The following is a 22,876-nucleotide window of genomic DNA, read 5'->3' as shown; positions in this document are numbered from 1 at the left end:
CCAACTGTAAGCACTCTTTAATCCAGGTTAAAAACATTTCTCTTTTCATGTGCTTATGGCTGAGCTCTTTTAAAGATCTTTAAATAATAATCTTGGATTTGCACTCTAAGTCCTCTTAATTGTTTTAATACAAATCAATTTTTCATGCTGCAAACTCATATTTTATTTTATGCTCTATTTTAATTTAGTTCTTATTTTCCTATATATATATATATATATATATATATTCCTTTTTTAGTGTAAGTTCTTCTATTCTGGGTTTTATTTACATTAAAAATTGTATGTTTTTATGCTGTTTTTTCTGTTTCCAGTCCTTACTGTTAAATGTTTTGTCTTTATGTAAAGCACATTGAGTTGCCCCTTGGTATGAAATGCGCTATATAAATAAAGATGCCTTGCCTCAAAACCTGAAGCAAGAACAACAAAATGTTCCTCTAATCCTGACTAGTGTTGTTTTTCTGTATCCCTGTGGAAACCCACAGCGCAGCAGGTCCCAGTATTTCAGATGGACTGACCGTAAACACAATAAATGCGTATTGATCGTTTAAACCAAACACGGCCAAAAAATATACATCATGATGTCATCAAACGCCTCAGCTCTGCCTCTCAGCCCCCACAGATCAATAATGAGCTTGATGTTTTCCCTCTGTGTCCTACTCGATCCTCCGGTGCTGATCCCTCCTCTCTTGTCTCCTCCAGCGTACCGGACGACTACATCGGCCGCAGGAACCTAGAACACGTAGAAGCCTTACAGGAGAACCCAGTCAACCCCAATCAGGTTGTCATCGGCTACGGACGGGGGCTCATGGTCATCTGGGACCTGGAGAAGCAGTGTGCCATCCAGCACATCCCTGCCACACAGGTAACAGGCCTCTAACCGGAGTGCAAGCATGTTTTATTTTATAACCAGGAGGTTTAATCCTGACAGTTGCATCATGTATTCTCCTAATGTGACCACAGCAACTTGAGAGCGTGTGGTGGACGGAGGACGGGAGCTACATCCTCAGTTCGCACAGTGACGGGAGCTACTGTCGGTGGATGGTGGGAGCAGAGGACGTGAACGAGGAGGAGGAGAAGTCAGACATTCCCTACGGTGAGGAGGAAAAGCTTCCGTGCTGTCGGACATGAGATGAGATGTTTCTTTTTTTTTCTGGCCTCTTGACGGTGGCTCGTCTCTTCACAGGTCATTTCCCCTGCAAGGCCATTTCTAAAATAGTCCAACTGCCAACAGAAGAAGGGTGAGTCCACTTTATCCACCAGAGATGAATCGGCGACGTTTCTTCCTGAAGCTCGACCTGTGTTGAACATTAATCTCAGGGCAAACTGAACTCAACTTGAACTTCTGTGTTTGTTTGCTTGTTTGTTTGTGTGTGTGTGTGTGTGTAGACCTCCGTTCCTGCTGTTCAGCGGCGGCATGCCAAGGGCCAGTTATGGCGACAGACACTGCATCACAGTGATCCACAGTAAAACACAGGTGGCTCTGGACTTCACCTCCAGGATCATCGACTTCTTCGCCATCAGAGACGGACCGCAGCACACAGGCAGGCGGCACGCACCAACACACACATTCATCACACAGTTACACAACTGCTTGGAGTGTGACCTGTAGTTAATATCCTACTCAGACCAAACTGCTGTAAATCAGAAATTTTGTAACCGAACCAAGGTTATTATAGTTTTCAAATTTTCATTAGTTTTTATTTTTATTTGGTTTCTCAGTTTACTTTTTTATTTCAGTTTAGTTTTAGTTCAACAAGTGTTTTAGTTTAGTTTTTTTTTCGAGGAATTGACTCGTTATATATTATTTAGTTTTATTTAGTCTTAGTTTTTCAGGTTTTAGGAGAAAGCCTCTGTCAGACCTCTGAAGATGAACTTCCATATTTGTGTGATTTTTCCCTTTTTAGTTGCATCCCATAAATGTTCCCATCAGTCCTCATCACGTTACATTGACTCTCATCCGAGTCGTCCCATATTGAGCTGTGGCGTTTTCTTCCTGCAGCTTTAACCATCTCTAACTGTGCGTTCACACCAAAAGCTTCCAAAGAGCTAAAGTCGCCTGAGGATGTTCTTCAGACAAGACAGCTTCCAAAGCGGCTAAATATTTTGAATGAGTTCTGGTGTTTTTGAAGCTTTGGAAGCTTTTGGTGTGAACGCACAGTAAGAAAACTAAAACTAAGCTGATGTTATCTGCAATTCAGTTTAGTTTTAGTCAGGTTTGCATTGTTCATTATAGTTTTTATTTAGTTCTGCTTTTTTGGATTTTTTTTTTTTTTATTCGGTTTACAAAAAAAAAAATTCACTGCTAGTTTTAGTTTTAGTCTTAGTTTTAGTTAACTTTAATAACCTTGAACCAAACATAAGCCATTTGTCTCCAAACAAGAAAGTAGATCAAGGTTTTCTCATAGGAAATTAAGTCCTTGAATTTTTGCAATCTGCTTATTGTACAGTTTCTGCAGTTTAAACAAGAAAAACAGCTTGTATATAATCAGTTAGATCAGAAAAGCTTCTCCTGGAGAAAGGCCACTCAACTTCTATACCCCATTAATACTTGGCAATAACGTGCGATTTGTATCTGGGTGCTATCTGTTCTGAAAAATCTCATGCAGGTGTAAATGCATATGGAACGTATTGCAGCTGGAATGCGATGGCATTGTGGTCCAGATGTGGTCTGGCTTGCATTGTCCCGACCACATCTGCAGGGTTGAAAGTTATCGGTGTATTATGACCAGCATTCTTGTGTGACGGAGAGCAGAGACACGTGACTGTCCCTGTTGCCCATCACATGTCAGTATGATGGAGAACACACACCAGTTGGTTTTTATGATAGATTCAGTATCTGATATCATTTCTCTGTGCATACATGTGCTGACTTTACAGCATCTGCACAGGACTGGCTGTCTTACCGCTGTCTGTACCATCACAACATGTCTGGTACTGAGCGTTGACGCCTCTGGCTTCTTTTGTGTAAAGTTTTTTTTAATGGGCACACCATGAAAAAGTCTCAGATGTCAAAACAGCGCCGCTATCAAGACATGCCCCCATGACGGGCATGTAAACACAACATGCAGTTATTTCCTGTCAGCAGACCAGTTGATTGTGTGCATGTAAACCTGTTGCCCTGGGGAGTGTAAACACCCTGTAGTTGTGTGTCATCTATACAACTGTTTGTGGTGTAAAATGTCACCACAGACGCTAAGTGTGTCCTCAAATCTTGGTGCATTTTTTTTTACAACTTTATTTATCATTTTTCCACATCAAAAACATTGATAACATTGGTTATGCATTTCTTTCAAAAGTTGTGAACCCCCACCCCCCATCCAGGTATATAATTCTTTTTATTACTTTATTACCACTTTATTTATTCATTTTCAGAACATCAAGGTAAATAACAACCCAAACAATTACCCCCTTCTTCCCAACCCCTCCTCCAAAGCAAGTTGAGAAGGAGAAAAAAAAAAAGAAAAAGGCAAAGCTGTACTCTATAACAACAGTTTCTGTGATTTCTGTAATAAAATTATACTTTAAAAAATTACAGACAAATAAATATTCAAACACAATCATGACTTTGGGGGTGTCATAAGGTTCCTCTCCGCTGTGTGATATGATCAAGAAATGGTTGCCATATCTGATGGAATCTGTCTGGTGTCCTTGATGACTCAAATTGAATTTTCTCTCTATATATAAGGTATTTGAGAGCTCTGTGAGCCAAGCTTCAAATGTTGGAGTTGTATCTTTGTTCCAGACTTCATATAATTCGTTTTTAATATAGATCTTTACTAGAGATCACAGACAGCCCACCACTGTTAAAGAGGAACGACCCACCTCAGTAGAGGAGAGTCTGACCCACTCGGACTAAATATTCCATAATCAGTGTGTAATCATTGTTTTCACTCTGTTGCGGTGTTGTGTTGTGTTGTGCAGGAGCGCCCAGTGCGCTGGTGGTCCTGGTGGAGGAGGAGCTGGTGGTGATTGACCTGCAGACGGAGGGCTGGCCGGTCATTCAGACGCCGTACCTGGTTCCCCTGCACAGCTCGGCCATCACCTGCTCCCACCACATCTCCGCCATCCCCCTCAAACTGTGGGAGAGAGTCATCGCAGCAGGACAGCTGCAGAACACACACTACTCCAAAAAGGTTTGGCCTCCAGAAAAATAAGTTTAGTTTATCTCCAGCAGCATCTTTGTTTTTTTTCTTTTAGATTACAAGGTTTTTCAAAATTATTACATAAAATTAACTTTTTATATAACTTATTTCAGGCCTTGAAATAGTTTTTGATTTTGCGTCTTTCTTTTTGTTTGCTTCAGACTATACTGTATTTTATATAGCAAGTCCATATTACCCACCTCAGATGGTGCTAGATTTCCTGGTCATAGATATGTCTTGTTATACTTCCTTCTCTGTGAATATTAAAAATGCATTTTCTCCAGCATTTTGGTGTCACTGTGTTAAACCTTAGATGAAAAGAAATGCACTAACAAGCAGCTAGGGCTTTACTCTCCATATAGCCACATTCATGTGGAGCAGTATGTTTAAACACATACCATAGTAGGGCAGACAGCTACAACACAATGGTAACAATATTGAAAAAGAAGCCGTATGTGACCGTAAAGAATCTCCTGCAGAGCCCTTCATCATATATGGTATGCAGGACTCCGACTGCGGACACACCGCTTCATTTCTGGTTGGACAGACGGCATTAAGTCGTATTATTGTTAAACTTTCATTTCCCCTCTCTCTCCACGCAGCCGTGGCCAATCACAGGAGGCCAGAACCTGGCCCCCGACCCTCCACAGAGAGACCTGCTGCTCACAGGGTCAGTACAGCTCAACACTAAAAATGTCTGTCGCATCATTTATATAACAGACTGTTCATCCCTTGTTTAGCATTATATTCATATAAATGTGTGTGTGTGTGTTTGTAGACACGAGGATGGAACGGTGTGTTTCTGGGATGCCTCAGGAGTCTGTCTGTACCCCATGTACAAGCTGAGCACAGCTGGAGTTTTCCACACAGACGCCGACCCCAATGACAACATGAACCAAGGCACTGAAGGAGAGTGGCCTCCCTTTAGAAAGGTGTGTGTAGTTCAGACAGTCTGCAGTAGGGCTGTCAGAACAAACTCCGCTATTGAACAGAATCGAAATTATTTTAAAAATGAGGTCATTCAAAGGTGGAAACTGACATTCGAACGTGTGCCTTCCACAACGACACAAATTAACGTCATGCGTCGTTGCGTTCGGGGAAGTAAACGCGTTGATAAAACAAACAATTTTGTTGTTGTTGTGCGATGTAGAGCTGCAGCTTCAAATATACGAGCTGAGTCTTTTTAATTGCCTGTTTATTGATCCGTTGCACCACTTAATAATATTTCGATTTCCCTTCTCTAGTTTTTCTTGAAGCAAATGTTACATAGGCTAACAGATATGGTTGGAATGCCTTTTAGTGGACGTGGGATGTAATAATACAATAAGCTGTTAAAGGTATATAATGAGCTATAAATATATAGAACTTGAATATTTAGCATAAGAAGCATTGAAATTTGAATCTGATTTGGGGGGAAGATTGACAGTCCTAGTCTGCAGGAAGGTGTGGACTACTGTAGTTCACTCATGTTGAGAAACTGCTCTATGTTGTCTTTTTCTAAGGTCAACTTGCTTTTTTTTTTTTTTAAACTTGGCTCATTGATGACATGTTTTTTTCATCGGTTTCACAACTTCATAGTAGTGCATTGCTAAATTGCTAGCTAACCCTAATCCAAATAATTTTCCAACATGTTGCTGTCCAGGTGGGCTGTTTCGACCCGTACAGTGACGACCCCAGACTCGGCGTCCAGAAGATCCATCTTTGTAAATACAGTGGTTACCTGACTGTGGCCGGCACTGCTGGACAGGTGAGATGACCGTTTCAGACTACATGTCAAAACGCCTCAACTTATTTTTCTTACCCAAAGCAAAGTGTAATGTCTCAGCGTATTGACAGTCTAACAGAAGTGTACAGCTCTACGGTCTTATCTGAAGCAGTGAGTAGTGTTGTTCTCTGGCTTGTGAACGTCCATTTAGGGGCAGCAGAGTATGAGAAATCAGCCTGGCGCAGATTCTGGAGGTTTTATTGTCCATAAAAACCCAAACTATAAAATTCCCAACATAGTAACACAAACAGAGGCGGAGCTGAGAGCACGAGGGTGTAGAGGTCAGGAGTGGACTGTGCTTGTCTCCATTCAGCAGCCTTTTCCCATTATACACATTTGAACAGACTTTAACCAGACCAGACTTTAAGTTGAACCTGAAATGCCTGGTTTGATCTTAGTATTTCCTCGTGTCCACCTCTGCAGATCCTGGTGCTGGAGCTGAACGACGAGGCAGCGGAGCAGACGGTGGAGGCTAAAGTGGTGGACCTGCTGCAGGGCCAGGAGGGATTCCGCTGGAAGGTAACCAGAGCTCAGCGTGGTCACATTACTCGCTGCTGAGTCATTTTAACAGCACTCTGAAAAACCCTGTGACTTCTTGCATTACTGTTAGATTACTATCTTATCGCCTCCCTTGCGCAACACAACTCAACAGCGATCCATCCGTCCAGCACTGCTTCACGTGACGATACTTTTGGTTCTGCCGTTGAACAGGGTCACACGCAGCTGGATGTGCGGGAGGATCCGGTGCTGTTTCCTCCAGGCTTCCAGCCCTTCGCCCTGGTCCAGTGCCAGCCCCCCGCCGTGGTCACCGCCCTCACCCTGCACTCGGAGTGGAAGCTGGTAGCTTTTGGCACCAGCCACGGCTTCGGCCTCTACGACTACCAGCAGAAAAACAACGTCCTCATCAAGTAAGGAGGGCGCAGACAGAGATGAAAGCTGCTTTTGGGCCTCAGAAGGTTTAATTAGTCTCTGCTCCATTCAGCGCTCCATCTGTGTTTCACTGTGTTCATTCATTACTTATCTCCACCCACTGTTTTCCATAAGAGCCTGAGTGTTTTAAGCCTCTTTGACCTGTTGGTAACACATTTCATGCCCTCTTGGCTTCAGAACCAGACTTTATCATTTGTGATGCTGGTGTTGACAGCAGCTGTTGTCCCACACTCTCCACTGGACGTAAACAGCTCTGCTTTTATTTTAAAGGCTAAACATATGTCAGTAAAATGTTTGCACTGTCCAAAACAATTAATCAGAAGTAAAGCTGAGAAGATTATTTATGACTCTTCTCATCCTCTGTATAGTGAATTTGAGCTTTTACCTTCAGGGAAGCGTTACAGACTACAGAGGGAAGGAAAAATCTCTATAAAAAGTCCTTTGTCCCTGACGATGTCATTGCAGTAAATAAAACTAGAATGCGGTAGCTATTTACCCCTTACTCCTGCTTCTTACTTTTGCCGAGGGTGTCTTTGCACAGCAGGTTCTTTGAATAATTGCGTGGTGCACTTTTATAAAATTGGTATGTTTTGATTGTGTAATGACTGTATACTGTCCTTCAAAGGCAGTCATAATTCTCTGCTATATTTTATACTTCTCTATTCTGCAGTGTTTTATGTTCCGTGTCCTATTGTCTTGAGACATGTCAATGGTGGAACCAAAGATGAATTTCCACTGTGTGGACAATAATGTTTGTTTGTTTGACTTGTTTGTAACAAGCAACAAACAAGTCAAACTATAATAGCACACGGTAGAGTACAAGGAGGTTGTACACGTCTGTCCAGGTCCAGATCAAGGTCCAAATATTTTTTTCCAGAAAGAGAATTGAAAATGTAAAAAAAAAATCATTTTACAATGATTTTCACCAGAATATAAACCCAAGTTTGAAGCAAACTGAATTAGGGTTTCTGTGTGTAAACCTGCCATCAAACAAACAGACACAGTAAAAATGACCTTCCTGACAGTGGAAGCTATTCATCTCTCCTGAGTCTCAAAAAGTCAGAACAGATCGTCCTCAAGAAAACTAACCAGAAACAACCGACTCTGAATCAGTTTTTTGAGAGAGCTTTATCGCATAACTGCAGTTTTCAGGTGAACAGCTCAAAAAGCACAAGAAACATAAACGGCAAAGTTCTAATTCTAGTGTTTTTTAGGTTTTGGCTCATGACTCCTTTTAAACAGATACATGCTCATTAACTATGTACTCTTTTATTGTCCTCATGTTTATGTTTTGACCCCAGGAAGAATAGCGGATGCTAAGCAGATGCTAATGGGAATAGTAATAAACGTAAACATGAACTTACTGTTTAACTGAGCTCCAACTGTGTATTTACAATCATTCCTCCCTGTCTGCCCCCCTTCTGTGTAGGTGCACCCTAAACCCCAATGACCAGCTCGCCATGGAGGGTCCTCTGTCCAGGGTGAAGAGCATAAAGAAATCCCTCCGCCAGTCCTTCAGGAGGATCAGACGCAGCAGAGTCTCGCTGAGGAAACATCACGTCAACAACGCTGCCAAGGTAGGTTCAAGTGTCAAACTCCCGCCGCCGTTTTAACAACCTAACAACACGAGAGAAACCTTCAGCTCCGTTTCCTCCGAGCAGCTCCAGGATGCCAACGCTCGTCTGGAGGCCGAGCTGGCGGAGATGGAGCTGGCCCCCGTCCAGAGGAAGATCGAGGCTCGCTCCTCGGACGACTCCTTCACCGGTCTCGTGCGGACGCTCTACTTTGCCGACACCTTCCTCTCAGACAGTCAGTTCCACACTCAAACACTGGATTTTTAACGTATTTAAAAAAAAAAAAAAAACGTACCTAAGTTCAAGTGTCTCACACGTGTCTCCTGTTTTGGTCGCAGGTTCACACAACTCCCCCTCCCTATGGGCAGGAACAAACGGCGGCTGCGTGTACGCCTACATGCTCCGCCTCCCTCCCGTCGAGCACAGAGCGGACGAACCCGTCACAGCGCAGCCGGGTAAGAAACTGTTTTCTAAGGCCGTGTGTGTGTGTCACTGTGGACTGTTCCGTCATCCCTGTCCTGTGTCCGTAACGTCCCTCCTCCTCTGTCTCCAGCCAAGGAGATCCAGCTGATGCACCGGGCTCCCGTGGTTGGTATCGTGGTGATGGACGGTCACGGCGCTCCGCTCCCCGAGCCCCTGGAGGTGGCCCACGACCTGGCCCGCTCACCGGACATGCAGGGGTCACACCACGTCCTGGTCATCTCTGAGGAGCAGTTTAAGGTCAGGGACACACACACACACACACACACACACACACACATCCTTTCACACTGTCTAATAATATGAGGATCAAGTAACCAAAGAGCGAGTCACCTCCAACATTATGTAATATATTTTGGAAGATTTTTTTTAAAATATGTGATAAATACTATGGCGATTGTCTTGTGATTAAGCAAAACAGTTCCTAATGCTGTTCTTCAACTGTTCTCCACTCAAGTACACAAATATGTTAAATTCTAAAAGAATAAAATAATAATTTACTAATCTTTTTCCTAAAGGGCCTTTCACACCGAACGCGGTATGCGCTGCGCCCACCGCGAGGTACAGCGCAGACAGGCGCAGAGCAGGGCGGCAGCGCGTACACATATGGCGCGAGTTGCTGAGCAACCGAACAAACAAGACAGGATTTGGGGGGGTATATGCAAAGATATGTTCGCCAGGAGCTACAAAACGACCGCTTCCAGGTGTACTTTAGCGTCAGGCTGACCAGGGAGCAGTTTAACAGCCTGTTAGAGAGAGTTGGTCTGATCCTCAGGAGGATGACAACTCACTTCATGCATCCCGTCACTTTAACTGAACGTCTGGTCGTTTGTTTTCTCTCTGCAAGCGGCTGATTTTTTTTCAGACTCCACTACATCCTCTCCTATTGGACGCGCCGAGATGTCGTCACAGCGCGCTGCGCCCAGATTAAACATTTTTTAATTCGGGCGCAGCGCGCCGCCGCGGCATGCGCCCACCTCGCGTGCCGCTCAGCTCGGCGCAGAGCCGTTCGCCGGTGCGCCGCGGTAGCACGTACACAATGAATGGGTTTGCTGCCGCCTTCCGCCGCCTGCCGCGTTCGGTGTGAAAGGCCCTTAACTGACCAAATCTTGTACAAAAAAAATCTCTCACTCTCAACTTTCTCCACTGCTTCACACAAACACAAAATGAACACAAATCATAGATAGATAGATAGATAGATAGATAGATAGATAGATAGATAGATAGATAGATAGATAGATAGATAGATAGATAGATAGATAGATAGATAGATAGATAGATAGATAGAGATAATATCCTAGAGCACTTGGTCTCTGCAGTTTTTAACATTACTCAAACTATTTTCAGCAGCGGATGAATCCATATTCAAGCTCTAGTCGCCAGGGGACAATTAAGTGACTGAGTGTGTGGGCTCATTTTAATGAAGGAAGAAGTGACTGAGTTTAACAGCTCCAGCTTTAGAAATAATCAAGCGCTATGGTAACCAAGAATAAGATATATCAGGCTTCTAAATGCACACACAGTACTGGTTCATGGGATTCACTCATTGATGGTTTTGTTCTTGCAATTTGATGCAATGACAATCAGAGAAAGGTAGAAGAATAATATCATCATCAGATATTTTATTCAGTGTTATTCAAACTAGAAAAGCTGAAGAGAAAATAATGTTTTTTGTAAGTTTGTCTTTTTTTTTAAATGAACAAAACGGACAACTGAGTGGATGATCTTTACAGTTCCTCTGAACACGTGGCTGCGATCTTGTCAACAGCATCAAAGAAAAAGAAATACATTTTATTTATCTAGACCTACGAGGTTCTTGATGATATGATGTAGGATCAGACTAATAATATAAAACTACTACATCAATGGGAATGAGTCACACTGTGAAGGAGTTTGTTCACTGAGTCTGAGTCTTGACTGATGAGCCGACCGTGTGGACGTGTGTTCAGGTTTTCACGTTGCCCAAGGTGAGTGCAAAGATGAAGCTGAAGCTGACGGCCGTGGACGGCTCCAGAGTGCGGCGGGCGGGCGTGGCCTGGTTCGGCAGCAGCCGGTCGGAGGACTACGGCGAGAGCGGCCTGGTGGTTCTGACCAATCAGGGCGACGTTCACGTGGTGTCGCTGCCGGCGGTCAAGATGCAGGTCCAGTACCCCTGCATCCGCCGGGAGGACGTCAGCGGCATCGCCTCCTGTGTCTTCACCAAGCACGGCCAGGGTAAAGACGTCTTTCTCATCCCTCACAGTTTACCATAGCAACTACAGGCGGAACTTTTTGTTTTGTTTTTTTTGTTTCCATGTGATGTTACTGGTGTTGTTTCACTGTCTTATCCCTCCCTCTTAGACTTTTAATCGTATGTTTTTGATGTCTTTTTTACTTGCTGCAACACTAATTGCCCTACAGGGATACAAATGAATCTAAAAAAACTCAGCTGTCCCTTCAACTTAAAAGGAGAAATACTGTATTATGTCCCCTTTCCACAAATTAAAATACGTAGTTCCCAGGTGTCTTAAAGACATGTCTGTGACATGCTTTGGTCAAAATACCCCAAGGATCAAACTGCTTGCCCCACCCCACCCCCTCTACTTTTCAATCTAGGGAGCCTGTATTACATTTTTTTGTCAATTCTCACATTTTGGGGGCCGGAAGGCAAGACAAACACCCAAATATATGTTAAAGAGCCTTCAAAAAGTGATATTTTCATAATATGTCCCCTTTAAGATCAGTTCTAAACCTGAAGGCACAGCTCTTTTAAGAAGTGACAAAAATGACACTACTACCGATATGGCCTCAATAGCAGATGAATTTAACAAATTCTTTGTCAGTATCGGTCCTGGTTTGGCGGGGGAGATTTCAAATACTGGCAGTACAAATGGTGTAGAAAGTAAAGATACATATGTCAAGGAAACAATATTTATAAAAGGTACTGATGAAAAAGAAATTATTGACACTGTAAAAATACTCCAGAATAAGAAGTCTGCGGACTGGAATGGTATCGATATGTCCACAGTAAAAAACATAATTGAATGCATAGCAACACCTTTGAAACATATCTTTAACCAATCTCTACAAACTGGTATCTTTCCAACAAAAATGAAGATGGCTAAAGTCATACCAATATATAAAGCCGGAGACAAGCATGTACTCTCTAACTATAGACCTGTTTCACTGCTGTCTCAGTTTTCGAAAATATTAGAAAAAATTTTTCATACAAGACTAGATGCATTTATAACAAAACACAAAGTGTTGTATGAACAACAATATGGCTTTAGAACAAACAGGACAACTTCACTGGCACTGATAGAATTTGTAGAAAAAATCACGGAGGCAATAGAAAACAAAAACTATGCAGTAGGGGTATTCCTGGACTTGAAAAAAGCATTTGATACCGTGGACCATGAGTTATTAATAAAAAAACTACAAAAATACGGTGTCAGAGGGATAGCACTATCTTGGCTATCCAGCTATCTAACAAACAGGTATCAGTATGTTGAAGTAAATAACTCTAAATCACAAATGTTGAGGGTTACCTGTGGAGTACCCCAGGGCTCAGTGTTGGGACCATTGCTGTTCATACTATACATTAACAATATATGTGAAGTATCAAAAATCCTGAAAACTATTCTATTTGCAGACGATACGAATTTGCTGTGCTGTGGAGACAACTTAGAACAACTCTTGGATACAGTGGAAAGGGAATTGAGTGGGATGAAAATTTGGTTTGATGAAAACAAATTAACATTGAATTTAAGTAAAACGAAATTTATAATCTTTGGGAACCGAACCATCAACACAGAGAAGAAAATTATGATACATGATGTAGAAATCGAAAGAGTATCCGAAATTAAATTCTTAGGTGTACTAATAGATAACAAACTAAGTTGGAAACCACACATAAATTATATTAAAGCCAAAGTATCCAAATCAATTGCAATACTAAATAAAGCCAAAGATCTATTAAATCAAGCCTCCTTATATACACTGTACTGTTCCTTTATTCTTCCATACATCACCTACTGTGTGGAAGTGTGGGGGAACACTTATAAAACCAATATAGAACCAATCTTTTTGCTCCAAAAAAGAGCAATAAGAATTGTTAATAAAACCCCCTTTAGGGAATCTACAAATCCACTTTTCATCAAACTTAAAACCTTAAAATTCCACGATCTGGTTGATCTTAAAACTATCCAAATCATGTATAAAGTAATAAAACAACAACTACCTAGCAGTATCCAAGGGTTGTTCCAGTTGAGGGAAAGTATGCATAACCTGAGAGGAAAATGTATATTTAAAAAACCACCAGTAAGGACCAACATGAAACGCCACTGTGTCACAACAAAAGGAGTTAATTTGTGGAATAACTGCAGCAACGACCTGAAAATGTGTAACAACTTAAATGAACTAAAGAGATTATTTAGAAACAAAACCCTGAGTTCCTATGCGGTGGACTAACGTTTTGTCTTATTTTATTGTGTTTCTATTTTAGGGACGGGACTAATTATCCTGAATACATATATTACTATGATTGTTTTATGCATGTATATGTGTTTATGTATGTGTGCGTATGTATATGTATGTGTATGTGTATACATATGTGTGTGTGTGTATGTGTGCATGTGAGTGTGTATATGTATGTATATGTATATGTATAACTTATTATTGTCATTATTATTTTGATTAACAGTATATAAATAGAGGGGGTAGGACCAGAAAAGTTTTTAACTTCTTCTTACCCCTTTTGAACATGGCAGGCAATTTTCTCTTAGAGATGATGATTGCCAATATGCACTTATCTGATTTTTTTTTTTTTTTTTTGTTATTTGGTTTGTTTTTGTTTTTATTAGCCTATGACATGTTCAATAAAGAATCGAAATCGAAATCGAAGTGAGGACCAAACATTATAATGTTGATTTTGCTTAAATGTCTGGTTTCTCCTCCCAAATATTTAGCCAAAGAGAACATACTCACACACACGACTCCATGGCAAACTGGCAGTAATGCCCAATGAAACCTCAGCTGTGTGTGTTTTCTCACTTGGCACTTGTCGACACCACCAGGCTGCGTTTGTTCATCCCTCACTGGGTTTGTTACAAAGATTCCACCACAGTGTCCAGCTGTGTGAGGAACAGCTGAAGGACAGATCTGTTCCTCTGGTACCTGAAGACACTGTTCAGGGTTCCCACGTGTCCTGGAAAACCTGGAAAGTGGTTGACCAATTTTCCAGTCATGGAAAACACATGGAAATTGAGAAAAAAAAAGTCAAATGTCCTGGAAAAGCTTTGAGTTGTCCTGGAAAATCACATCATGACATCAGCTACCAGAGCTCCGTCTATTTGACTTTTTCAGACACCACCAAGGATTTCTTTTCCAAAGAAGGTGCCTAGTGAGAAAACTAGAGACTTTGAGTTGATGAGTGTTTCCAGTATTGGACTCAAAAGTCATCACGTTAAAGGGATGGTTCAACATTTTGGCAAATTAGCCCTTTTCTTTTTTCTTTATCTACATTTATTTTTGAGGCCAGCACCTTTTTAATTGGATGTGCGGGACCTTTCTACTTTTTGGCAAATTAGCCCATTTCCATAATCCCTATAGTTTTAGCAGTAGGTTTGTTACCTTAATTGTTGGTGCAAGCTGTTTTTAGAACGGTGGAGCAGAGCCACGAGCTGTTTAGAGCTACGCTACGCAGGCTAATAGGATTTCTTGGTTTCCCTCATCAAACTCATGAAATACACAATCCAAAAACTCAAATGTTACGAGACAGAGTTGTTTTCAAAGCAAATGCAGAGACTGCTTGCCGAAAAACCCGACAAACTCGTCAGGAGCGCACATCAGTGGTTTTGCATTCAAAAACAACTCTGTCTCGTAACGTTCCGTTATTATCTCATAGCGTGGTGAATGTGCAGGTCACAACTTGTCCACTAGGGCGTTTTGGAGTTGTTGGATTGTGTATTTGATGAGTTTGATGAGAGAAACCTAGAAATCCCATTAGCCTCCGTAGCGTAGCTCTGAGCAGCTCGTGGCCCTGCTCCGCCGATCTAAAAATAGCTTGCACTGGCAAGGTAACGAACCTACTCCTAAAACAATAGGGATTATGGCAATGGGCATTTACCAAAATGTTGAACTATCCCTTTAAATTTCCTAAGAAGATGGGAGTTGGATTCAAATAGTAGCTTAAATCTTTAAAGAAATAAAAAACACCAGTAATATTTCAAATATATTTCCATGACTGTGTGTGTGGGGTGATGTCAGCAGCTGAGATGGAAAGTAGAGGGGACAGATCACGTAGTGTGGTTACCACTGGCTTTGCGCACACACCACACACACTGAAGTGAAACCAGATGATGCACATCCTCTGTATAGTCTCACTGCTGTCATCCTGTCTTAATAATAATAGTGACAGTAATAAGAGTTGTTGTTGGAGAGATAAAAGTTTGTCATCATGTTTTCATCATGTGTTGTGATGACACCTGTCGTCTCCTCTCAGGCTTCTACCTGATCTCCCCCTCCGAGTTTGAGCGCTTCTCCTTGTCGGCCCGCTGCGTGGTGGAGCCTCGCTGCCTGGTCGAGGCTCCTCTTCGTTCCGGCGCCTCCACCCAGCGCAGGCCCGACGCCGCTTCATCTGCTCATGGGTACACACACTTTCTTAATTTTATTTTTTATTTACAGTTTAATTTTACAACATATAACGAAGACACACAACACACACAAAGACATTCACCAGAAATTACAGACTATTACATATTCAATTAACTTAGGTAATCACTGTGCCAACATTTCCCCACACTCTTTTTCTTGAATTTACTAAAATCTCTGGTGTCTCGTTGTCTGTCCTTTTACAGAAACGCCCGACAAGACAGCGAGGACGCAGGTAAGGTGTCTCTGAGAGGCTCAGCTTCGTCCTCAAACATGCATGTTGCCATTGGCTGAGCGAACACTACACGTCCAGATGTAGCGTTCAGTTTGATGTCTGTCAAATGTGTGCTTGTGCTAATGTGCTGTCCTGTCTGTTTTTACACACGCGCACACACATCCCCTTGTCTGTGGCTGACTGTACTGACGTGACCTTTGCCTGCCGCCCCGTCTGTTCCAGAAAGCGCAGCTAGACGTGTTATGGAGCATGCTTTGCTGAATGATGAGAGTGAGTACTCAAGAGACAGACGGGAGGAGAGAACGCAGTCAATATCTGGAGTAGAAGAATGATACTCAGCTACTGTATTTGATTGTGTGTTTGTACCTGCACCATGTGCTGCCTCCCCTAACTGTGATGTCAGCTTCCTGCTCCCGTTGTCCTTAGACAAACCCTCATTAGCACGTGGACAGTCTCACCTGTCCCACCTGTCCCAGCAGTGTTTATTGAACATCATCCCTTCGCATGATTGATGTGGCTTCAGGTCTGTGTGCACTGGGGAGGTCATGGGTCAGTGACAGTGATGTTGTGTTTTCTTACAGAGGTGCTTCAGGAGATCCAGATGTCTCTAGAAGGTGACCAGATGTAAGTATCAGCCTCAGATACAGGCACATCTCAATCAACTAGAATATGATGGAGGTCATGATAGTGGAGATACTGAACCAGGATCAGGAAACCTCTGCAGGTGTTTGGAGTTAATCAGCTGATGTGACACCATTAGGTTACAGTAGTGAATCTTTTCACATTATGCACAATTTTTGATAATCTGAGTTTTGTGTTTTCATTCATTTTAAGCCATAATCATTACAATTAAAGGGATAGTTCAACATTTTGGCAAATTGGCCCATTCAGGTCACATGTGTGCAGGTCACAACTTGTCCACCAGAGCGTTTTGGAGTTGTTGGATTGTATATTTGATGAGTTTGATGAGGGAAACCAAGAAATCCCATTAGCATCCGTAGCATACTGTAGCTCTGAGCAGCTCACGGCTCTGCTTCGCCGTTCTAAAAATAGTTTGCACCGACAATTAAAGGTAATGAACCTACTCCTAAAACTATAGGGATTATGGCAATGGGCCAATTTGCCAAAATGTTGAACTATCCCTTTTAAAAGAAATAAAGACATAATACTTCGGTCTGTGTGTAATGAGTCTATATAATATCATTTTCACTATTTTAATTGAACTATTGAAATTAACAAACTTTTCCATGGTATTATAATTTATTGAGATGTGCCTGTAGATTTTCTTCACTTCATTTTCTGTTGGTTTTTTTTGTTTGTTTTTGGCGATGGTACCCCAGATGTTAAATACCATTGATAAGATTTCGGTTCACCCACCAGCTTTTGCCAGGGTTTGAAAGTGATAGTTGGGTTATATGATGTGGAGTTGTGTGATGTATTTATCTCTAGTCACTCAGTGTGTTACTTGCAGTAGATTCAGATCAGTGATGAGCTGCTGTGGACTGGATGAGCAGGATAAATGTATCTTAGCCTCTTGATGAAGATGAAGAGAGCAAAGAGCTGTTTGACAGGAGATAATATTCAAAATAAAGACACTTCATCTGTGAACATCTTTTACTTTTAAATGTTGAAATACCGTGTTTCTATGCACAAGTGCACTTGTTGTGCAGGCTACAGTACATTCCTCTGCAGATCAGCTGTTTGAGTCAGACAGAGCTAACTTGACTTGTGACCACCGCGCCATGTGACCATGACGTTGAACTGGTCTGGTGATGACTAAGCGGCTGGTGGTCTTGGTGGTCTACATCTACTGAGCATGGACAGAGTCTGAGAAGTTTCCATTGGGCCTTGAGTTAACATTGTCTTTGTTGTTCCCAAGGTTGAGACTGAACCTTCACTTTCATTCTGTGACAGAAAGTCAAAGTCAGAATCATCTGTAGATCTTTAATCTAAAGGAAAGAAAGAGAAAACATTGAACAATATTTACAAACCAGGAAATTTAATTTATGAAAACTACTACAGTGAAATCCATTTTTGGTTAAACTCTAATCTGAAGGTAAACATCTAAAGGCTGGAACCAGTGTCTTATATGAATCCATGGACAGTTATGACCAGTACCTTTATACACCAAAGTTTATCAGCTGTGGTGTCAGATCCTCTGTGTTTTTAAAGGAGCTAATTTTAATTTGATGCTGCACTCACTCTTTAACTCAGAGTCCAGTGCAGCTTAGTGTCTCTGGCTGGACAGGTGACAGGTGTGTTTACAGTGTCTGTCCTCAGAGAGGTGTTCCAGCAGAAAAGGCTGAAATTAGCGGCTTGGGGTTGATTTTACATCAGCTGAGTCATCTCAGGGCGTGAATGTCTATAGTACCTTTTACACTGCAGACAAAAGCCTGGTGTTATGATTAATGGTTTTATAGTTATGTGATTATTCTTAGGGTTAGGGGTTAGGGTCAGTGGAGTAAATAATGACCTTGGGGTCGTTATTAGGACTGGATTTTGACATGATCAACATTTATAAGCCAAAGAATTGTGAATTTGATTTGACTTGTAGGCAGCAAACATTAGAAAAAGTATTTGATTCAAACTAATGTAAAGGTAAAGCTGGAGACAGTTCAGCTGTGTTAAAGCTGTAGTCAGTCATGCTGATGACAGCTTCTGTTTGTCTCCTCAGGTCATTCCAGGAGAATAATGTGAATGCTGTAGCCTGAGGAACGCTGCTCAACAGTGGAGGTGAGAGCTCATGCATACTACGGTGCCTTGCAAAAGTATTAATACCCCTTGAACTTTTTCACAAACATTCAGGTACAAAACATATTTCATAACAGAAGGAAATAGGAACATACAGTTATTAAAATACTTCATACTTTGACAAAGTTAAAAATAATTTAGGTTTAAGATGAATGCTGACAGGACTGATTCCTTAGGATCCACTTTTTGACATAACAGGAAAAAACGTTGAAGTCTGTACAAAGTTTCAGATTGGTTAACTAACGTCAGTGCCTCTGTCTGTTGTGTCTCCTCTCAGACTTGTGGAAGTGTATGAAGCGTCGTGCAGTCCCGTAGCTGTAACCACTACTGTCCCCTGGCCCCCTCTCCTCAGCGACCGACCTCCCCACCGACTCCACGCCCCCCCCCTCGGCCCCCCCACCCCCCTCACAGAGACACCCAGGGGCTCTGAGTGGGAGCAGCAGCACAGACCAGACAGACACAGAGGTCGAAGGAAGGAGACGCCACCAGTGCCTAAAAGACCACACACTGTACACAAGTCATCACAGCATGGTCACAGCCATTGAACCCAAAGCTACATGAAGTACATTCCTGACATGTGACCACTGCCATGAAGCATCCGCGCCAGCATCCAACCAGCGACTCACACTGGCCGCAGATGCCGCCGAAGCCGTTTTGACTCAACGTAGCGACCGCGCCTTCATCAATCCTGCAAGGCTTCGACACCACCAGTCTTCTCAAGAGGAAACGCTTTGTCCACTCTGCTGTGTATCTCACCCACCTTCCTCCCTCCTCCCCCCGCTGTGGACGCACAGCTGGAAGGACTCGGAGGGGGGGGGGGGGGACTTGAATAATGAAGATGAAAATATTTTGTAGTTGAGTCTTATGTGATTTGTGCCTGTTTTTTATTTTTATTTGATTTATTCCATGGAGGCCCATTTCTGCCAGGAAAAGGAAAAACATCAGATAAAAAGTTAGGAATGATTGAAAATAGATGAACTCATGGTGAGTCAGAATGATGAGGTATTGGCCAAAAAGGAAGATACATGAACACGTTTAATATGTAAAGACCAAGTTATGATACACTCTACACATTAGAGATGCTGAGTCATGATTCAGACATTCTGATAAAACTGTTTTCTTTTTTACCTTTGAAGTCAAATTCAAGGAACTATTTCTATGCCAAATTCATGAGCCACTAAGTGAAGTGTATGAGATGCTATGTAACAACTCAAAATTCATTTTTTTTAAATTACATGTGAAAAGATTTTTGTCATAATTTAAAGTTTAGATTTAAGTTTAGATTTTGACTTGGGTCACCATCTTTATGTTATATTTTTTACTCAGAAATTGAGACATGTTTTACTTGGTATCTCATAGTTTGGTGGAGCATCATCGTATTTGCTGAAGTCCTAATTTTGATTGAGCATCTCTAACTTTTGATCCAGCATCAGAATTTATTGTGAAACGTTTACATCAAATGTTTTTTTCATTGCACCTCATCATTTTGACTAATTGAATCTCACACTACTTCACCGAGCTGAACTTCTTCTTAGAGTTTTGACTCGGAGGGCTTTTACCTAGTATCGTCATAATTGTCAATACAAATTTGAAGTTATTCATCTTTACATGAGCATTTTCCCCCATACCACTCAAGTCTCATAATCGACTTAACGTTCATTTTTGACATTCCTTCCATTTTTTATCTTTTTATTTTTTATTATTTTGGCTCAAATCAGCTGTGATTTTCAGATGAACTGTCAAGGGAAGACGTTTGTAATGACGCACCAGAAGAGAAAAATAATGACATTGTTTTATGTATGTTGAATCAAACTGTTATTTACTTTTTATATTTTTCAGTCACAACTGATTTAGCGATAGAATTATTATATTGCACGACTGTATCCTGCTCCTATGACTGTACCCTGCTCACACAGGCCTCTCCCTCCAATCCACTTTGATTCCATGATAAAGTAACGGACGTTGGTACTTCTCCACTACTGCGGCACCCACAATGCTGTACTGTTTTTTATCGGGGGGTTTATTTTTGATAATTTTTATGTAAACCATTTTTTTATGCCAGGAATGAATAATGTAATTTAGGAATGTAATTGTAAGCTATTGTAGTGAAATGTTTTTAATATATACAGTATATATGTGCCCACTGTACCTGTGGGCCTGTCGTAACTGGGGTTGGCTGCTATTTAGATCAATACAAGGAAATATTTTGGTACTGTGTCTCAGAATGCTGGGTATTTTAGCATCAGCCTAGAATATATTTTTGTAGTGACTCGATTAAGAATCCAATTCTTCTTTTTTTTTTTGTTTTGTTTTGATTTGTAACTTCACACTACAGTTTCTTGTGGATAATTATTACATGTCTTTTCCCAAGAATCAGTGTGTCTGTTTTTTCTTTCACTCTGTAACTGATATTTTTCCTCTCCAGCTACAAACACATGTGAATGAGTGAGTATGACATTTAGACTCTCAACCCATCATTTTGGCCTGTCATGTGCTCCAAAAACTCAGTGCTCTCTTTCTGTTTCAGTTTTTTTTTTTTCCCCTTCCCCTAAAAGCCGAGCTGTAATCTTGGTCTTTGTGAGCCGCAGCCGCCCGGTCGGCCCGGATGAAGTGGATAAAGGAGGGATCGGTTGTCATACATGCACAGCCAAGAGTTTTGATCATCCATTATGGAATGAGGCGCTTTGTCCACTAATTGCCTGGAGCCACGGTGGTGGCTTCACTGCAACCTGAGCTCTCTCAGGACAGAAGCGGTTCTCTGAGAGGAATGACCCTGCAAGATGAGTCAGAGTCATCATCATTTGCAACTTGAAGACGTTAAATGAGCTATGAAACGGTGGCTGGCTTCCCGGCGCCTGTTGGCCTCACATTTTGCTTTACTGGTGTCGCCTATTTATTTATTTATTTTTTATCTCAGGCTACGGCTACAGCGCAGTCATTCTAGAAAGTTATGTCAAAGTAATGTAGACAGTTACCACCAGATCCATTCAGTCCATATTTTTATGTATTGATGGGTGAGAATGGCCCCTCCTTTAGGTAACACCAGTGGGAATCACTCAGAAAGTAGCAACTACTGTAGTATTATTTGCATTTACAGTAGAAATGATATCACAGATGTCATAGATTGATCAGAGGTGATTGGACAAATAAGGCCTTTACTTTCTTTTAGGTTCCACCACCATTTACTCTAAGTATCACGATAGATAGATAGATAGATAGATAGATAGATAGATAGATAGATTTATTGTCATTGCATATTAAAATACAACGGGATTTCGTTTGTAACACTACATCAAATCAAAAAGCAGCATAAAAAGGGGTAACACTTTACAATAAGGGTCCCTTAATTAACGTTAGTTAGTACATTATTAAGCATTAATTAACTGTTTAAAGATATATAAACAATCATTATTATGTATTACTTATGTATGCATTACTCAGCGTTAGTTAACACATTAGTTTATATATTAATGCTTAATAATGTACTAACTAACGTTTATTAAGGGACCCTTATTGTAAAGTGTTACCAAAAGGAAGTATTTTTTCTACTTCTGTATGAAGTAAAATACTTTTTACTTAGTAATAAACTATATTTGATGCCTCTAGTTACTTTGCTGGTAAACAAAAAACTAGAGTAGAGTGTAACAAAACATAACGCATTATTCTGCATTAACTGCATAAAATGTATTTTGCATAAGTATGTTATATAAATTAAGAATTGTATTGTAAAGACAGTCTTAAACTACACATTGGTCTCTATAATGTCCAGGCTGTGTATATCATATTACACCAGATTATTGGAACTGTCATTAGTAGTAATAGTAGTAGTAGTAGTAGTAGTATACTGTCATTATACTGATCGGAAAATTACGTTAGGTCTTCTGGATTAGAGGAACTTTATTGAACAAAAGTTTTTGCTTCCTTTTTTGAGGGGAAATACAAGATCTAATGCTTTGTCTACACACACTCACGGTTTATTTCTGTCAGAAATGTGTTTAAAATCTGCATCAGTGGGCACTTCTCCATCCTAACAGGTGTGGCTCATCAAGTTGCTGATTACATGGCTGTTGCACAGGTGTGTAAACTGCTCACAGGCCACTCAGAAAACAGGCAAATGTTTTATTTTGAAAAAAAAAGCATTAATTGCATTCTGATCTTCCACGGTTGGTGTTCTACTCCGCAACCCTCCTCTCCAAAAAATGAACAGCTGTGGCCCAAGTCATTAGAAATCCGCTGCTCAGCACCTGATACTGCAAATAACTTTCAAAATAAAATTTCACATCTTAAAATAAGCTTTTATTGAGCCCAATCTGGGCCGCACCTGCTCAGTAACCATGCAGTGTAATCAGCATCTAAATATGCAACACCT

General features: G+C 41.2%; 1 protein-coding gene across 3 annotated transcripts in view; it reads left to right on the top strand.

The window, feature by feature from the left end:
• llgl2 (LLGL scribble cell polarity complex component 2) overlaps window positions 1–20,880 on the top strand; it is a 49,188-nt gene extending 28,308 nt beyond the window's left edge. For 2 of the 3 annotated variants that reach the window (XM_085762466.1, XM_085762467.1), the window contains exons 7-27: window positions 700–862; window positions 961–1,093; window positions 1,184–1,238; window positions 1,387–1,541; window positions 3,922–4,133; window positions 4,745–4,812; window positions 4,921–5,074; window positions 5,785–5,889; window positions 6,331–6,426; window positions 6,619–6,815; window positions 8,267–8,414; window positions 8,499–8,646; window positions 8,750–8,866; window positions 8,965–9,131; window positions 10,841–11,105; window positions 15,373–15,517; window positions 15,728–15,756; window positions 15,979–16,026; window positions 16,338–16,380; window positions 18,431–18,489; window positions 18,785–20,880. In XM_085762466.1, the coding sequence (XP_085618592.1) occupies window positions 700–862; window positions 961–1,093; window positions 1,184–1,238; window positions 1,387–1,541; window positions 3,922–4,133; window positions 4,745–4,812; window positions 4,921–5,074; window positions 5,785–5,889; window positions 6,331–6,426; window positions 6,619–6,815; window positions 8,267–8,414; window positions 8,499–8,646; window positions 8,750–8,866; window positions 8,965–9,131; window positions 10,841–11,105; window positions 15,373–15,517; window positions 15,728–15,756; window positions 15,979–16,026; window positions 16,338–16,380; window positions 18,431–18,467 (2,485 nt within the window). In that variant the 3' untranslated portion in view covers window positions 18,468–18,489; window positions 18,785–20,880. The remainder of the gene's footprint in view (window positions 1–699; window positions 863–960; window positions 1,094–1,183; window positions 1,239–1,386; window positions 1,542–3,921; window positions 4,134–4,744; window positions 4,813–4,920; window positions 5,075–5,784; window positions 5,890–6,330; window positions 6,427–6,618; window positions 6,816–8,266; window positions 8,415–8,498; window positions 8,647–8,749; window positions 8,867–8,964; window positions 9,132–10,840; window positions 11,106–15,372; window positions 15,518–15,727; window positions 15,757–15,978; window positions 16,027–16,337; window positions 16,381–18,430; window positions 18,490–18,784) is intronic. The other variant, XM_085762468.1, reaches the window with a different exon arrangement.
• The last annotated feature ends 1,996 nt before the right edge of the window (window positions 20,881–22,876 follow it).

The sequence above is a fragment of the Trachurus japonicus genome, chromosome 19, assembly GCF_045865225.1.
Source record: "Trachurus japonicus isolate A0001 chromosome 19, Traja_1.0".
In the NCBI taxonomy this organism is placed as follows: Eukaryota; Metazoa; Chordata; class Actinopteri; order Carangiformes; family Carangidae; genus Trachurus; species Trachurus japonicus.
This window is presented reverse-complemented; position numbering and strand designations above follow the sequence as displayed.